Source organism: Mastigoproctus giganteus, chromosome 4 (assembly GCF_048544385.1).
Source record: "Mastigoproctus giganteus isolate SK-2022 chromosome 4, ASM4854438v1, whole genome shotgun sequence".
Taxonomy (NCBI): Eukaryota; Metazoa; Arthropoda; class Arachnida; order Uropygi; family Thelyphonidae; genus Mastigoproctus; species Mastigoproctus giganteus.
Window position 1 is genome coordinate 72261450 of NC_143578.1, and position 17444 is coordinate 72278893.

Genomic DNA, 17444 nt, shown 5'->3' on the forward strand with positions numbered 1-17444 from the left:
ACGTACTGCCAGGTCAGGAAAAGCTGGGGGAAAAGTTAACAGAATGGGAGAGAAAAGTCTGGGGGAACCCAGAATAATACTAGAGCAAACCGGAGAGGGAAAAATGGAAAGAATACAATTTATGTGGAGAGATATTTTCTTCGGTAATTTGGTAGGACAGACCCTCTTAGAAATTACACAGCAATTAAGTAACTCCCGAATCAAATGGATTGTGGGGAAAGAACGAGCTTGGTAAAACCTATACGGCCTTAGCATATCCCAAACAAAATAGGTGAAACCCCTTGGCAGACCCATTATCGATACACATGGTAATTATCGGAACCCTAAATGTCCAGGACTTTTCCCAGGGGCACACACAACATCACATCTGGAGAATGACATTATTAATGGGTATCAGAATTTTATTTATTCAGGAAAGCCACATGCATAATATTTTACAAGTACAAAAATTTCAAAATCGATTTAAATGTTTAAGCTTTTGGAGCTTTGGCACAAGAAATGCCAGGGGGATTGGCATCATAATCCTACCACGCATTGTAGGAAGGTTTAGCAACCTTCAAAGAGATGTAGAAGGTAGGGTAGTCTGTATAGACTGGAAACTAGATTCCCATACAACAAGGTTGATAAATGTATATGCGCCAAATGCTGCTCCAGAACGGGTACAGTTAATTAATAATCTGCGTCCATTTATGATGGGCACACATTGGAGTATCCTTGGGGGCGATTAGAACCGTGTCCTAGATCCAGTCAAGGATAAAACTGGCACGGGGGACCCTACAAGGGGAACAACTGGCGCTCTGGAATTGCACAACATTTGTCTAAAGTGCGATCTCATAGATGTATGGCGTTGGCACAATCCCACAGCACACGGTGCAACATGGACTAGGGGCACAGTAGGCACAAGAATAGACCGCATATATACACCGAGGAATATGGCAAGCAAAACAACCAGAGTTAGGCATGTAAATATTTCTGGGACATGCCTCCTTCACGGATCACAAATTTTTAATAATGAACCTCCCGTTAGGCGCAACAATAGATTATGGCAGGGGCACTTGGCATTTAAGCTCGGCTCTCTTGCAGGATGGGTGGCATAACATCGAAGGTTTAACGCATGAGCCGGTGCAGTCTAAACATTGGACATGGGAGAAGTGGGCAAATTTTAAGCAGGCAGTAAGAACAGCATTCCTAAAATCAGCTAAGGAAAGAGGGGTGGAAAGGAAAAAAGTGCTAAGTCATTTGTATGAAGTGAGGTGATTGTTAAACTATTCTCATGATGAAATAGGAGTCCAGCAGGTACAAAAAGAAATACAGCTACATCTGGAAACACAAGCAGAGAACAAAGCAGTCCAAATGAGACTGTGATATAGGCTTGCCGACAAGAGGGCAGGATTGATTTTCGATCAGTACGACAGGACGCAAATGAGCAACAGCCCCATACAACAGATCCAAGTGGGCTCACATCAGTACAATACCACCAAAGACATCATGGAATACTTCAATGGAGTATACAAACAGTTGTATGCAGCATTTCAAGGGCCAGCGCTGCCAACAAGTTGGGAGATGTCATGGTTCTCTGCAGCCCAGCAGCAGGAACACAACCAGCCAATCTCTTTGAAGGAAGCTTCCACAGCATTGGGAGAAATGAAAGCAGACAAAGCGCCAGGCATAGATGGAATAACAACAGAGCTCTACAAGAAAGCTTGGGGAAAAGGTTGGGCCAATTTTGGCCACAATTCTCTCTGATTTCTTCATGGCGGGTCAAGTTCCGGAAAGATTTCTGGAGGCACAGACGGTATTCTTAAGAAAGCAGGGGAGAATGGGTCAAGAAGTGGGAGACTGGAGGCCGATTTCACTACAAAATGTAGACTATAAACTATATGCTAAAGTATTGAATAATCACCTCAAAAGACATTTAGGATCCATTATAGGAGCAAACTAGATATATGGGGTGCCAGGCAGAGCCATGGGAGCAAATCTGGTTTTCTTGAGGGACCTACAACCATATTGTCAACGGAAAGGTTACAGCATAGTCCTAGCGGTGCTTGACCTAGAGAGAGCCTTTGATACTCAGAATTATCTTCAAAATCTGTTGTATACTGTACAGGTGGGCTCACAGTTAAGAGCAGCCATCATCAGTTTATATAAAGAGCTAGCACCACTCTAGCATTAGCATCAGCATTAGTAGAGGCATTTGATGCAAGAAAGCAAGCTTATGCAGCATCAGCCAAAAAAAAAAAAAAAAAACCCCACTTCCACTTCACCCCTCTGTTCATTCAAAATACCTGTCCAGCTGAGCCTTAAACTTATTTAGGCTATCAACCTCCACCACAAGGGATGGAAGTCTGTTCCACCAACCAACCACCCACTGGCTAAAGGCAAATTTCCGCACGTCTATCCTACATCTGTCTTTCCTCAATTTGAATTTATGCCCTCTCAGGTGATTTTTCTGAGCTAGAGGAAGAATCCCATCAGCATTGAGCATGCTTAAACCATTCAAGGCTTTATACACCTCTATCAGATCACCTCGCTGGTGCCTAGTCTCCAGACACAGTAATTTGCAAAACTTAAGCCTTTCTTCGTAACAGCACCCCTTTGTTCCATTCATTAATCTTGTTGCCCTTCTCTGTACTCGTTCCAGCAGCTCTACATCCTTCTTGAAATGAGGCCTCCAGACCTGTATACAGTACTCTAGGTGTGGCCTGACCATCGCCTTATACAATGGAATAATCACCTCCTTATCCCTGCTGGAAAAATTCCTGTATATCATTGACAATACTCAATGAGCTACTCTTGCAGCCCATCTGCACTGCTCAGAGAACTTCATATCTGCCTGCACAACCACCCCCAAGTCCCTTTCATTCTCTACCACTGTCAGTGTAGTACCACAGAGTTGATACGTTGCTCTGGGGTTGCTGTTTCCCATGTGTAGTACTTTACATTTGTCAATGTTAAACTTCATTTGCCACCTCTCAGCCCATCTGCTCAACCTTTCCAGATCCTGTTGCAGCAGCATAGTGTCAGTAGTGTCCTTGACAACCCTGCCAACCTTTGTATCGTCTGCAAACTTGGACATTAAGCCCGATATACCATCATCAATATCATTTATAAATACAGAAAACAATAATGGACCCAACACTGAGCCCTGAGGGACTCCACTAATAACATCAGTCCACGATGAGCAGTGTCCATTGATTACCACTCTCTGTCTTCTCCCCCTCAACCACCCCTTTATCCATAGCAGCAATTTGCCTCCAATGTCACACTGCTCCAATTTGTGTAGCAGTCTTCCATGTGCAACAGTATCAAAAGCCTTTCTAAGATCCAAGTATATAATATCAAAGCTATTCCCTGCATCCAGTTCTTTTGTGACTGCATCATAGTATCCAATCAAATTGGTCAGGCAAGACTTCCCCTTAACAAAACCATGCTGTGTCCGAGCTATAACTGAAGTCTTGTCTAAATGATCCTGCAGTGCTTCTTTAACCAGTGCCTCCATTAATTTTACTGGAACAGAAGTTAAGCTCACAGGTCTATAATTACTTGTGTCAGCCTTTGATCCTAATTTGTGAATTGGGGTCACATTTGCACATTTCCAGTCTATGGGTACCTCCCCTGAGTCCAAGGAAGCTCTCATAATTATGGCTAAGGGTTTGCTTACTTCCTTTGCTGCCTCCTTTAATATAACTGGATAGATCCCATCCACCCCGGGTGCCTTTCTTGTGTTTATCTTCAACAACCTCTCCTCCACTTTACTCCCAGTTATTTCAAGATTCTGTAGCTTACTGCTAGAGTTGAATACACCTCTGGCATTCCCCTCGCCTCATGTGTGAATGTCGATGCAAAATATTCATTTAGTTTGTCAGCTACCTGAGCAGGATCATCAACAGTTGACCCATCAATATCAAGTGGACCAATCTGATTCATCCCCTTCCTTCTAGAGTTTACATAAGTAAAGAACTCTTTGCTGTTTTTCTTTGCATCCCTTGCCAAGGATTTCTCGTAATCTGCCTTCGCCTGCCTAACCTCCTTTGTAACTTGGTTGCATATCAACTTGTATCTATCATAGGCTTCTGTGTCATGTGTTAATTTGTATGTATCCCATGCATTTTTCTTCTCTGCCATATGCCTCATTAGTTCATCTGACATCCATTTTGGCCTAAACCTTGAACAATATTTCTTAGTTGGTATGTAAAGCCTAGTAGCTTCCAAGATAAGTTCTTTGAATGCTTCCCATTTTGAATTTGCTGTTGGTAACATCATCAGTTGGTCCCACTGTATAGAATTTAAATACTGTCTCAGTCCATCGTAGTCGCCTTTACGGAAGCAATAACTCTTCCCTTTACCCCTAATGGTAGTAACCTCTTTGAGTAAATCCCACTTCAGCACACTGTGATCACTGCCACCTAGTGGTTCATTTATCTGCAGATTCTTAATGCATGAAGAATCACTGCTGATAATCAAATCAAGAGTATTACTCCCTCTAGTTGCCTCCCGAACATGCTGATGTAGAAAACAATCATCCAATAAATCCACAAAAGCCCTGCTAGTGTGTGAGTAACCAGCCCCCAAATTCCAGTCAATATCTGGGAAATTAAAATCTCCCATTATAAGACTCTCTGATTTACTGGCCCACTCTATTTCCCTGTACAGTTCCTTATTATACTCATCAGAGTCATTAGGCCTATAGCACACTCCTACTCTCAATTTTGATCTCCCAATGTTTATGTCACACCAAACTGACTCAACACTGCACTGTCCAGCGATGTCGACTGGCTTCACTTCCTTGGTTTTTATGTGTTTCTTAACTAATAGCATAACCCCTCCCCCCTTCCTATCCTGTCTATCCTTTCTGTAGACGTTGTACTCCCCAAATTGCAGTTCTGCATCCCTTATATCTGTGTGACACCACGTCTCTGATATCCCAACAATATCTGCCTTCGATGTTTTGAGCAATACCTCAAATTCATCAAATTTATTTACTAAACTCCTAGCATTGGTGTACATGCAAGTATACCTGCACCTGTTTCTATTCTTAGCTACCCTAACACAACCCATGTGTTTACTTGTACCGCAATGGCTCCCAGCAGTCTCTGAAATACCATGCATCTTGTTTTTCAGGCTTCTGCTCATTCTAATAAAAGCAGTGCAAGAATCTCTTTCACCTCTGCCAGTGGCTACTGTCAATCTACTGGTCTTTGTCTCCCCCCAAGCTAGCAGTTTTCCGACCCACCTAACACTGCCTTGATAGCATCAGCAAATATTCTTGCACCCTTTCTATTTAAGTGTATCCCATCCCTGTAGAAGCAATCTCTCCTGTTAACAAGTACAGTCCAGGCTGAAAAAAATTCTACCCCTTGAGCCTTGCACAATCTTTCCAGGGCCGAATTGATCGACAAGGCTCTCATCATATACTCCCTCCTATCGTGTCTGGGCAGAATTGCAGACACTTTCAAATTCAACCCTAATTCTCGGCTTTTGTTCAACAGTGACCTGTACTTGTTAAGTAATTCTGCCGGTCTCCTACTCTTAATATTATTAGTGCCAACGTGTACAACTATATCACCTTTTGTGCCCTTAAAAGATGATATTCGCTCTACAACGTCATCAACCTTTACCACTGGCAGACATACCCTTGTCCTGTTCCACCTATCTTTTTTACAAAGCATGTTCCCCGTTTCCCTGACAATAGAGTCACCAACAACTACTAGTTCCTTCGGGACCAGCGCATTCTGGATACAGCTCAGATAAAATAAAACTGGAGAGGGGGGGGTGAGACAGGGCTGCCCACTAAGCCCTGCTCTCTTTTCAATGATGCTGGAGCCCATACTCAGGCAATTAGACAACTCCAGTAATATCAAAGGAGTTCATCCCCTGGATCGAATCCCGATTGCAAATACATAGCCCATGCGGATGATGTCATTCTAACCATGTCTGATTGCAGTTCCTTGCTGAGTGCACTGGACTTGTTCAGTTACTTTAGCCTGTCAAGTGGCCTATGTCTTAATAAACATAAAACAAAATGTCAACAATGGGAAAAGAATGCTCCACTACAGTTACCAGTGGGCCTCTCCTTCTCTGCGGAGCCCATCACCCGCAACAATTTCTCCTCCACTTTCCTCTCAGTTATTACAAAATCATCTAGCTCACTGCCAGAGATTACTTCACCTCTGGCATTCCCCTTCCTGAATAACTCCTCATGCATGAATGTAGATGCAAAATACTCGTTTAGTTTGTTAGCCACCTGAGCAGGATCCTCAACTGTTGAACCATCAATATCCAATGGGGCAATCTGATTCATCCCTTTCCTTCCACAGTTTAAATGGTAAAGAACTCTTTTCTGTCTTTCTTTGCATCCTTTGCCAAGGATTTCTCATAATCTGCATTTGCCTGCCTAATCTCTTTTGTGACTTGGTTACAGACCAGCTTATATCTATCATAGGGTTCCATGTCACCCATTAATTTATATGTGTCCTCATTAATTCATCTGACATCCATTTAGGCCTAAACCTTGAACAATATTTCTTAGTTGGTATGTAAAGCCTAGTATCTTCCAAGATAAGTACTTTGAATGTTTCCCATTTTGAATTTGCTGTTGGTAACATCATCAGTTGGTCCCACTGTATAGAATTTAAATACTGTCCAGACCATTATAGTCACCTTTATGAAAGCAAAAACCCTTCCCTTTACCCCTGATGGTAGTTACCTCTTTGAGTAAATCAATATCTGGCACACTGTGATCACTGCTACCTAGTGGTTCCTTTATTTGCAGATTCTTAATGCATGAAGAATCACTACTGATAATCAGATTAAGAGTATTACTCCCAATTGCTTCCTGAACATGCTGATGTAGAAAATAATCATCCAATAAATCCACAAAAGCCTTGGTAGTGTGTGAGTGACTAACCCACAAATTCCAGTCAATATCTGGGAAATTAAAATCCCCATTATAAGACTCTCTGATTCACTGTATTTCCCTGTACAGTTTCTTATTATACTCATCAGAGTCATTAGGCCTATAGCACACTCCTACTTTCAATTTTGATCTCCCAATACTTATGTATTTCCCTGTACAGTTTCTTATTATACTCATCAGAGTCATTAGGCCCATAGCACACTCCTACTCTCAATTTTGATCTCCCAATACCTATGTCACACCAAACTGACTCGACACTGCACTGTTCAGCGATGTCGACTGGCTTTACTTCCTTGGATTTTATGTGTTTCTTAACTAATAGCATAACCCCTCCTCCCTTCTTATCCTGTCTATCCTCTCTATAGATGTTGTACTCCCCAAATTCCAATTCTGCATTCCTTATATCTGTGTGACACCACGTCTCTGATATCCCAACAATATCTGCCTTTGATGTTTTGAGCAATATTTCAAATTCATCAAATTTATTTACCAAACTCGTAGCACTGGTGTATACTCAAGTATACATCCACCTGTTCCTATTCTTAGCTACCATAACACGACCCATGTGTTTACTTGTACCGCAATGACTCCCAGCAGTCTCTGAAATATCCTGCATCTTGTTTTCCAGGCTGCTGCTCATTCCAATAGAAGCAGTGCAAGAATCACTTTCACCTCTGCCAGTGGCTACTGTTAATCTATTAGTCCCCAAGCTAGCAGTTTTCCGACCCACCTAAGACTGCCTCAATAGCATCAGCAAATATTCTTGCCTTTTCTATTTAAGTGTATCCCATCCCTGTAGAAGCAGTCTCTCCTGTTAACAAGTACAGGCCAGGCTGAAAAAAATTCTACCCACTGAGCCTTGTACAATCTTTCCAGGGCCGAATTGATCGACAAGGCTCTCATCATATACTCCCTCCTTTCGTGTCTGGGCAGAATTGCAGACACTTTCAAATTCAACTCTAATTCACGGCTTTTTTTCAACAGTGACCTGTACTTGTTAAGTAATTGATTTTAGATACATATTATCAAAAATGGTAGTAAGCGTTTAGTTACACATTGTCAAAAATGGTAGTAAGCGTTTAGATACACATTGTCAAAAAAGGTATTACGCATTAAGCTAATCTGAAATGTATACGTTATTATATTCTATTATATTATAACACCTGGTGACCAGCATTTTTACCGTAATGAGCTTTAAGAGAGGTTGTTTGAAAATGAGTTTGATTTTAAATGCTACACTTAAAACACATGTTGCTACAGTTATACTTATGAGATATGCCTGAAACTGGAAGCCAACTGATAACTGTAAATAGGTGATTTAAAGAAAATCCAATTATCTTCACCATCAAGTAAAATATGTGTTCTTGTCAATTTCTTGAGACAAATTTACATGTAATAGCACAATAAGGTCTTCTGTTTTAGCATTGGGACACCACTTTCAGTCATCAAACAGCTAGTTAAATTACTTGTTTTATTTTAGAAATACACATATAATGAATAAGGTAGTGTAATTAGCTGTGTTTACCAGTTATTTATAAACATTGACTGAAACATACTGCCTAACCTCATTCATGTTACAAATTGTCCTTTCAGTCTCGATATGTTGTTTTTGTTTCAGATAGAAGGGACAACAGCGTGTGAACAGAGTCTGATATGTGATGCTCTTATGGTAAGCAAGCCCAGAAAAAAACATTACTCACTAAATTTAAACAGATTGACACGGACACATAAAATGATGGTATTTTTGTATATCTTTTGAATACAGTATGAGAGTTTTAAACACTTTTCACTTCTTTGCGTTACTTCTTAAAATAATGTAAAGAAGTAATATATAAGTGGGAATTACTTGAACGCTATTAACAATATTAAGTTTTACACATATCCATCAAATTATGCTAAACGTCGCTCATTTTGAAGTTTGCCAATAAACCCCGGTTTTTGTTTCATTTGTGTGCAAAGAATTTTTCCCTCAAATGGAATACGCATAATTTTGAAGAGTACATAATTGTACTCGGGGCCTCCGTAGCCAGGTGGGAAGGAGCAGCAGTGCGTAGCACACACTTCTGGATTAGACCGGGGTTCGAGCCCGTCACCACCAAATACGGAGGATGCGGAAAGGTCAGGGAATGACCACCGCATATCCCGGAGCAATATGGCCTTAGTTGCTAATGCTCCTAAAAACCAAAACAACAACAACAACAATAATTGTACTCCATTTTATAATCTCATTAATATTACCATTTCATACCTTGACAAGTACGCTCATCAGCACTAAGCCTGTATCCTTCAGGGCAAGAACAAGAATATGATCCTGGTTCATTTACACAGAAGCCAATGCAGAGATTACCTCTTCCTTTCCAGAGTGAGCATTCATCAATATCTTAAATGAAGATATGAGATGTATCTTAATAGTAGATAATAAATTTTTAAATAAATGACTAGTACAATTTTATTCATATTTCAATGTATATAAATTTTCTAAGTTTAATTTGTGTCAATAAATTTTAAGCAGCAAATTTTAAGTAGAATACTAAAATAAACAGACATTACTTTCCTCTTGCTTTATTATCTTTTTTCTTATAATGGAAAGAGAAAAGAATAACATGTTTCTTGGAAGCAAGTTATTACTGGAATTCTAGGGTTAATTCATAAAGATTCAATTAATGAAGTTGTATCTTTATTTTTAAAAAATATTTTAAAAATTATAGAAGGTTGTGTACTGTTATCTCACCTACCTAATAATAATAATTTTTGGTATGGTTTACTGCTCAATTAAAACAGGTTATGAAATTAAGAAAAAGCTTCATAAAAATTATTAAACATAAACATAAAAGAAATAAACAAAAATTTTCTATCCTAAAAGAAGAGTTTAAATCACTTAGTACCAAAATTATGCCAAAAATTATTTCTCCTTTTTAATTAAGAAATATAATCCTCATATATTCAGAAAGCATGTTAACACATTTAGAAAAACTTCAAATAATTCGGTACCAAAATTATGCTTCAGCCAATATGTTGAATCGTCCCCACAACATGATCTTGACTTAATTACTGCATATTTTTCTACTGTTAACTACAAATACTGTTATGCAGAATCAGGAGCAACATTCATATTCTAGTAACATAACCAACTTCACTATTCATGAGTCTCCAACATTATATTGGCATTGAAAAAAATTTAAAAATTGATTATACACATGGTCTTAACAGTGTCTCTATCTTATTATGGAGACACTGAATTAAATAAAAAATAAATTTTCTGTTTATACTCTGGGATGAAGACACTGCTTGTTAACAGGAGCGCCTGCTTCTACAGGGATGGGATACACTTAAATAGAAAGGGTGCGAGAATATTTGCTGATGCTATTGAGGCAGGGTTAGGTGGGTCGAAAAATTGCTAGCTTGGGGGGATACACGGACTAATAGATTAACAGTAGCCGCTGGCAGAGGTGAAAGTGATTCTTGCACTGCTTCTATTGGAATGAGCAGCAGCCTGGAAAACAAGATTCAAGGTATTTCAGAGACTGCTGGAATTCATTGTGGTACAAGTAAACATATGGATTGTGTTAGGGTAGCTAAGAATAGGAACAGGTGCATGTATACTTGGGTATACACCAATGCTAGGAGTTTGGTAAATAAATTTGATGAATTTGAAGTGTTTGTCAAAACATCAAAGGCAGATATTGGGAGGATATTAGAGACGTGGTGTCACACAGATATAAGGAATGAACAACTAGAATTTGGGGAGTACAATGTGTACAGAAAGGATAGACAGGATTGGAAGGGAGGAGGGGTTATGCTATTAGTTAAGAAACACATAAAATCCAAGGAAGTGCAGCCAGTCGAGATCGCTGGCCAGTGCAGTGCCGAGTCAGTTTGGTGTGACATTAGCACTGGGAGATCAAAATTGAGAGTAGGAGTGTGTTATAGGCCTAATGACTCTGATGAGTATAATAAAAAACTGTATCGAGAATTACAGCTCTGGTTCATACTATCTAATAATAAACTGTACAGGAAAATAGAGTGGGCCAATAACTCAGAGAGTCTTATAAAAGGGGATTTTAATTTCCCTGAAATTAACTGGAATTTGTATGTTGGTCACTCACACACTAGCAAAGCTTCTGTGGATTTACTGGATGATTGTTTTCTACATCAGCATGTTCGGAAGGCAACTAAAGGGTTTTGTTTTTGTTTTGTTATTTGGTTTTTAGGAGCATTAGCAACTAAGGCCATATTCCTCCGGGAATATGCGGTAGTCATTCCCTGACCTTTCCGCATCCTCCGTATTTGGTGGTGACGGGCTCGAACCCCGGTCTAATCAAGAAGCGTGTGCTACGCACTGCTGCTCCTTCCCACCTGGCTACGGAGGCGCCCACACCTAACTAAAGGGAGTAATACTCTTGATATGATTATCAGTAGTGATTCTTCATGCATTAAGAATCTGCAGATAAAGGAACCACTAGGTGGCAGTGATCACAGTGTGCTGAAGTGGGATTTACTCAAAGAGGTAACTACCATCAGGGGTAAAGGGAAGGGTTTTTGCTTTCGTAAAGGTGACTATGGAGGTCTGAAACAGTATTTAAATTCTATACGGTGGGATAAACTGATGATGTTACCAACAACAAATTCAAAATGGTAAGCATTCAAAGAATTAATCTTGGAAGCTACTAGGCTTTACATACCAACAAAGAAATATTGTTCAAGGTTTAGGCTTAAATAGACGTCAGATGAACTAATGAGACAATAGCATTAGCTATTGTCTCATTAGAGGCATTTGATGCAAGAAAGCAAGCATATGCAGCATCAGCCAAAAAAAAAAAATAATAAATAAATAAAATAAATAAATAATAAAAAAAAATAACAACTTCCACTTCACCCCTCTGTTCATTTGAAATACCTGTCCAGCTGAGCCTTAAACTTATTTAGGCTATCAACTTCCACGACAAGGGATGGAAGTCTGTTCCACCAACCAACCACCCGCTGGCTAAAGGCAAATTTCCGCATGTCTATCCTACATCTGTCTTTCCTCAATTTGAATTTATGCCCTCTCAGGTGATTATTCTGAGCAAGAGGAAGAATCCCATCAGCATTGAGCATGCTAAAACCATTCAAGGCTTTATACACCTCTATCAGATCACCTCGCTGGTGTCTAGTCTCCAGACGCTGTAATTTGCAAAACTTAAGCCTTTCTTCGTAAGGGCACCCCTTTGTTCCATTCACTACCCTTGTTGCCCTTCTCTGTACTCGTTCCAGCAGCTCTGCATCCTTCTTGAAATGAGGCCTCCAGGTCTGTATACAGTACTGTAGGTGTGGTCTGACCATTGCCTTATACAAGGGAATAATCACCTCCTTATCCCTGCTAGAAAAATTCCTATATATCATTGACAATACACCATGAGCTACTCTTGCAGCCCATCTGCACTGCTCAGAGTGCAGGATGGTTGTGCAGGCAGTTCATATCTGCCTGCACAACCATCCTGAGGTCTTTTCATTCTCTACCACTGTCAGTGTAGTACCACAGAGTTGATTGCTCTGGGGTTGCTGTTTCCCATATGTAGTACTTTAAATTTGTCAATGTTAAACTTCATTTGCCACCTCTCAGCCCATCTGCTCAACCTTTCCAGATCCTGTTGCAGCAGCATAGTGTCAGTAGTGTCCTTGACAACCCTGCCAACCTTCGTATCGTCTGCAAACATGGACATTAAGCTTGATATACCATCATCAATATCATTTATAAATACAGAAAACATAACCCCTCCTCCCTTCCTATCCTGTCTATCCTTTCTGTAGACATTGTACTCCCCAAATTCCAGTTCTGCATTCCTTATATCTGTGTGACACCACGTCTCTGAAATCCCAACAATATCTGCCTTTGATGTTTTGAGCAATACCTCAAATTCATCAAATTTATTTACTAAACTCCTAGCATTGGTGTACACGCAAGTATACATGCACGTGTTCTTTTTCTTAGCTACCCTAACACAACCCATGTGTTTACTTGTACCCCAATGATTCCCAGCAGTCTCTGAAATATCCTGCATCTTATTTTCCAGGCTGCTGCTCATTCCAATAGAAGCAGTGCAAGAATCACCTTCACCTTTGCCAGTGGCTACTATTAATCTATTAGTCATTGTATCCCCCCAATCTAGCAGTTTTCCAACCCACCTAACACTGCCTTGATAGCATCAGCAAACATTCTTGCACCCTTTCTATTTAAGTGTATCCCATCCCTGTAGAAGCAATCTCTCCTGTTAACAAGTACAGTCCAGGCTGAAAAAAAATTCTACCCCTTGAGCCTTGCACAATCTTTCCAGGGCCGAATTGATCGACAAGGCTCTCATCATATACTCCCTCCTATCGTGTCTGGGCAGAATTGCAGACACTTTCAAATTCAACCCTAATTCTCGGCTTTTGTTCAACAGTGACCTGTACTTGTTAAGTAATTCTGCCGGTCTCCTACTCTTAATATCATTAGTGCCAACGTGTACAACTATATCACCTTTTGTGCCCTTAAAAGATGATATCCGCTCTACGTCATCGGCAGACATACCCTGGTCCTGGTCCATACCCTGGTATGAGAGCTACATGTGGCAGAGAAGAAAAATGCATGGGATACATATAAATTAATGGGTGACATGAAAGCTTATGATAGATATAAGCTGGTCTGTAACCAAGTCACAGAGGAGATGAGGCAGGCAAAGGCAGATTATGAGAAATCTTTGGATGCAAAGAGTTCTTTACCTATGTAAACTCCAGAAGGAAAGGGATGAATCAGATTGGTCCACTGGATAGTGATGGTTCAACTGTTGATGATCCTGCTCAGGTGGCTAACAAACTAAATGAGTATTCTGCATCTACATTCACACATGGGGAGTTATTCAGGGAGGGGGAATGCCGGAGGTGAATTAAACTCTGGCAGTGAGCTTGTTTGTTTATTTGTTATTTGGTTTTTAGGAGCATTAGCAACTAAAGCCATATTGCTCTGGGGATATGTGGTGGTCATTCCCTAACCATTCTGCATCCTCCGTATTTGGTAGCTTACAGGCTTGAACCCTGGTGTAATCAAGAAGCATGTGCCACACACTGCTGCTCCTGCAACGCTGGCAGTACTCAAGTTAGATGATTTTGTAATAACTGAGAGGAAAGTGGAGGAGGAATTGTTGAAGATAAACATAAAAAAGGCTGCCTGGGTGGATGGGATCTATCCAGTTATATTAAAGGAGGGAGCAAAGGAAGTAAGCAAACCATAATTAGCCATAATTATGAGAGCTTTCTTAGACTCAGGGGAGGTACCCATGGACTGGGGAAATGCAAATATGATCCCAATTCACAAAGGAGGATCAAAGGGTGACAAGTAATTATAGAGCTGTTAGTTAAACTTCCCTGTCTTCTTCCACTCACATCAAGGGATGGTTGAGTGGAAGAAGACAGAGAGTGGTAATCAATGGACACTGCTCTATGTGGACTAATGTTATTAGTGGAGTCCCTCAGGGTTCGTTGTGTTGGGTCCATTGTTGTTTTCTGTATTTATCTGGGGGAATTTTGTGTAGGCAGATATGAAGTTATAAATGATATTGATGATGGTATATCAGGCTTAATGTCCAAGTTTGCAGATGATACGAAGGTTGACAGTACGTTGCTGCAGCAGGATCTATAAAAGTTGAGCAGATGGGCTGAGAGGTGGCAAATAAAGTTTAACATTGACAAACGTAGGGTACTACGTATGGGAAGCAGTAAACCCCAGAATAACGTATCAACTCTGTGGTACTACACTGACAGGGGTAGAGAATGAAAAGGATCTGGGGGAATTTTGTGCAGGCAGATATGAAGTTTTGTGAGCAGTGCAGACGGTCTGCAAGAGTAGCTCATGGTGTCTTGTCAATGAGATACAGGAATTTTTCTAGTTAAAGACACTAGGTTTAGGTCTAGGTTAAGTTTAGGGATAAGGAGGTGATTATCCCCTTATATAAGGCAATTGTCAGGCCACACCTTGAGTACTGTATAAGTACTTGAGTACATTTTAAGAAGGATATGAAGCTGTTGGAACAAGCACAGAGAAGGGCAACAAGATTAGTGAATGGAACAAAGGGTTCCTCTTATGAAGAAAGGCTTAAGTTTTGCAGATTACAGTGACTAGAGACCTGCAATCAGATCACCTGCAAGGTAATCTGATTGAGGTGTATAAAGCCTTGAATGGTTTGAGCATGCACAATGCTGATGGGATTCTTCCTCTTGCTCAGAATAATCACCTGAGAGGGCAAAAATTGAAATTGAGAAAAGACAGTTGTAGGATAGATGTGCAGAAGGTTGCCTTTAGCTAGCGGGCAGTTTATTGGTGGAACAGACTTCTATCTTTTGTTGTGGAAGTTGATAGCATAAATAAATTTAAGGCTGAGCTGGACAGGTATTTGGAATGAACGAAGAGGTGAAATGAGAGCGGTTTTTTTTTTTTTTTTTTTAACTGATGCTGCATAAGCTTGCTTTCCTGCATCATATGCCTCTACTAATGCTAATGGTCAAAGAAGTTTACAAGATTGAAAGAATAGAAGAAATAGAACGTATTTAGAAGTCACAGGCTTGAACTTTGGTCACTCAAAGCACGTGTACTTAAGTATCCTCTTGCCGGACCACTGGGCCATGGCAGCCGTTATTGAGTCATTAGTTGACGTATTATGTTACACATTTAATAAATCCTTATCAATATGAGTTTATTCATCATATTTTTACACACATATGATTCCCATATGTGCTGTTAAATACAATCTGCTGAATTGTATAAATTTTGCCGTGGCAGATTAGTGACAACTAAACTGTTTTTCCTCTGGCATTTCATGACAATGGAAATGGACAGGCGAAGTTGGATGGATCTTGTTTATACTAATTTTTCAAGGGCTTTTTTAGCGTTAGCATTAGTTGAGGCATATGAGGTCCCTCCGTAGCTAGGTGGACAGGAGCAGCAGTGCGTAGTACATGCTTCCTGAGTAGACCGGGGTTCGAGCCTGTGAAAGTGGAGGATGCAGAAGGTCAGGGAATGATCACCACATATCCCCAGCCCAGATAAAGGGTGAGATTTGGCGACAGGAAGGGCATCTGGCAGTAAAGATTTTATGCCAAAACAGTAAAAACGCTGACCTCATTTATATAATGGGAAAAAGGTGAGGACAAAAAAAAAAAAAAGTTGAGGTATATGATGCAAGAAAGCAAGCTTATACAGCATCAGCCAAAAAAAACACTTTCCCATTTCACCCATCCAGTCACTCGAAATGTTTGTCTAGTTCAGCCTTATTAAATTTATTTAAGCTATCAACTTCCACTACAACAGATGGAAGTCTGTTTCAGCAATCAACTGTCCATTGACTAAATGCAAACTTCCGCACATCTATTCTGGAAGTCTTTTATCAATTTGAATCTGTGCCCCTCAAGTTCATAATCTGAGCAAGCGGAAGAATACCATCAGCATTGATCCTGCTCAAACCTTGAATGGTTTGAGCGGGCTTACACACCTCAATCAGATCACCTCGCACGTGCCTAGTCTCCAGATGCTGCAACTTGCAGAACTTAAAAAGCCTATCTTGGTAACAGCACCCCTTTGTTTCTCTCACCAATCTTGCTCCCCTTCTTTGTACTCACATTCTAGCAACTCAACATGCTTCCTAAAATGAGGCCTCTAGACCTGTATGCAATACTCAAGGTGTGGCCTGACCACTGCCATATACAAGCGGATAATCACCTCCTCGTCTCTGCTAGCAAAATTCCTATATATCATTGACAAGACTTCATGAACTGCTCTGGCAGACAGTCGGCACTGCTCAGAGAACTTCATATCTCACTGCACAATTACCCAAGGACTTTTTCCACTTCCCCGAGTGCAGTACCGCATAGTTGGTACGTTTCTCTTGGGTTACTGCTACCCATACTTTGCATTTGTCAATGTTAAACTTCAGTTACCACTTCTCAGCCCATCTGTCTAACTTTTCTAGAGCCTGCTGCAGTAGCATACTGTCTTTACAGTGATTAAAACCCTGACAACCTTTGTATCATCTGCACACTTGGATATTAAGCCTGACATACCTTCATCAATATCACTGATAAAGATACAAAACAACAATGGGCCCAACACCGAACCCTGGGGGACTCCACTAATAACACTGTTCCAAAAAGAGCAGTGTCCATTGAATACCACTCTTTGTCTTCCCCCACTCAACCATCCTTTTATCCATTGTAGCAACTTGCCCTTATGCCATATTGCTCCAATTTGTACAGTAGTCTTCCATGTGCAACAGTTTCAAAAGCTTTCCTAAAATCTAAGTATATGATATCAAAATTATATTTTGCATCAGTTGCTTTGTGACTACACCATAGCAATTCAATCAAATTGTCAGACAAGACAAGGCCATATTGCTCCAGGGAATATGCAGTGGTCATTCCCTGACCTTTCTGCATCCTACATATTTGGTGGTCATGGGCTCGAACCTCAGTTTAATCAAGAAGCTGCAGTCTTGTCTAGATGATCCTACAATGCTTCTTT

The 17444-nt window shown here is 40.4% G+C and overlaps 1 protein-coding gene across 1 annotated transcript in view; it reads right to left on the reverse strand.

Annotated features, from left to right (window-relative positions):
• The window catches only part of LOC150086829 (uncharacterized), a 641413-nt gene that overhangs the window by 87007 nt on the left and 536962 nt on the right, over positions 1-17444 (reverse strand). The window contains exon 25 of the mRNA XM_090372286.1: positions 9165-9296. Within this exon, the coding sequence (XP_090228412.1) occupies positions 9165-9296 (132 nt within the window). The remainder of the gene's footprint in view (positions 1-9164; positions 9297-17444) is intronic.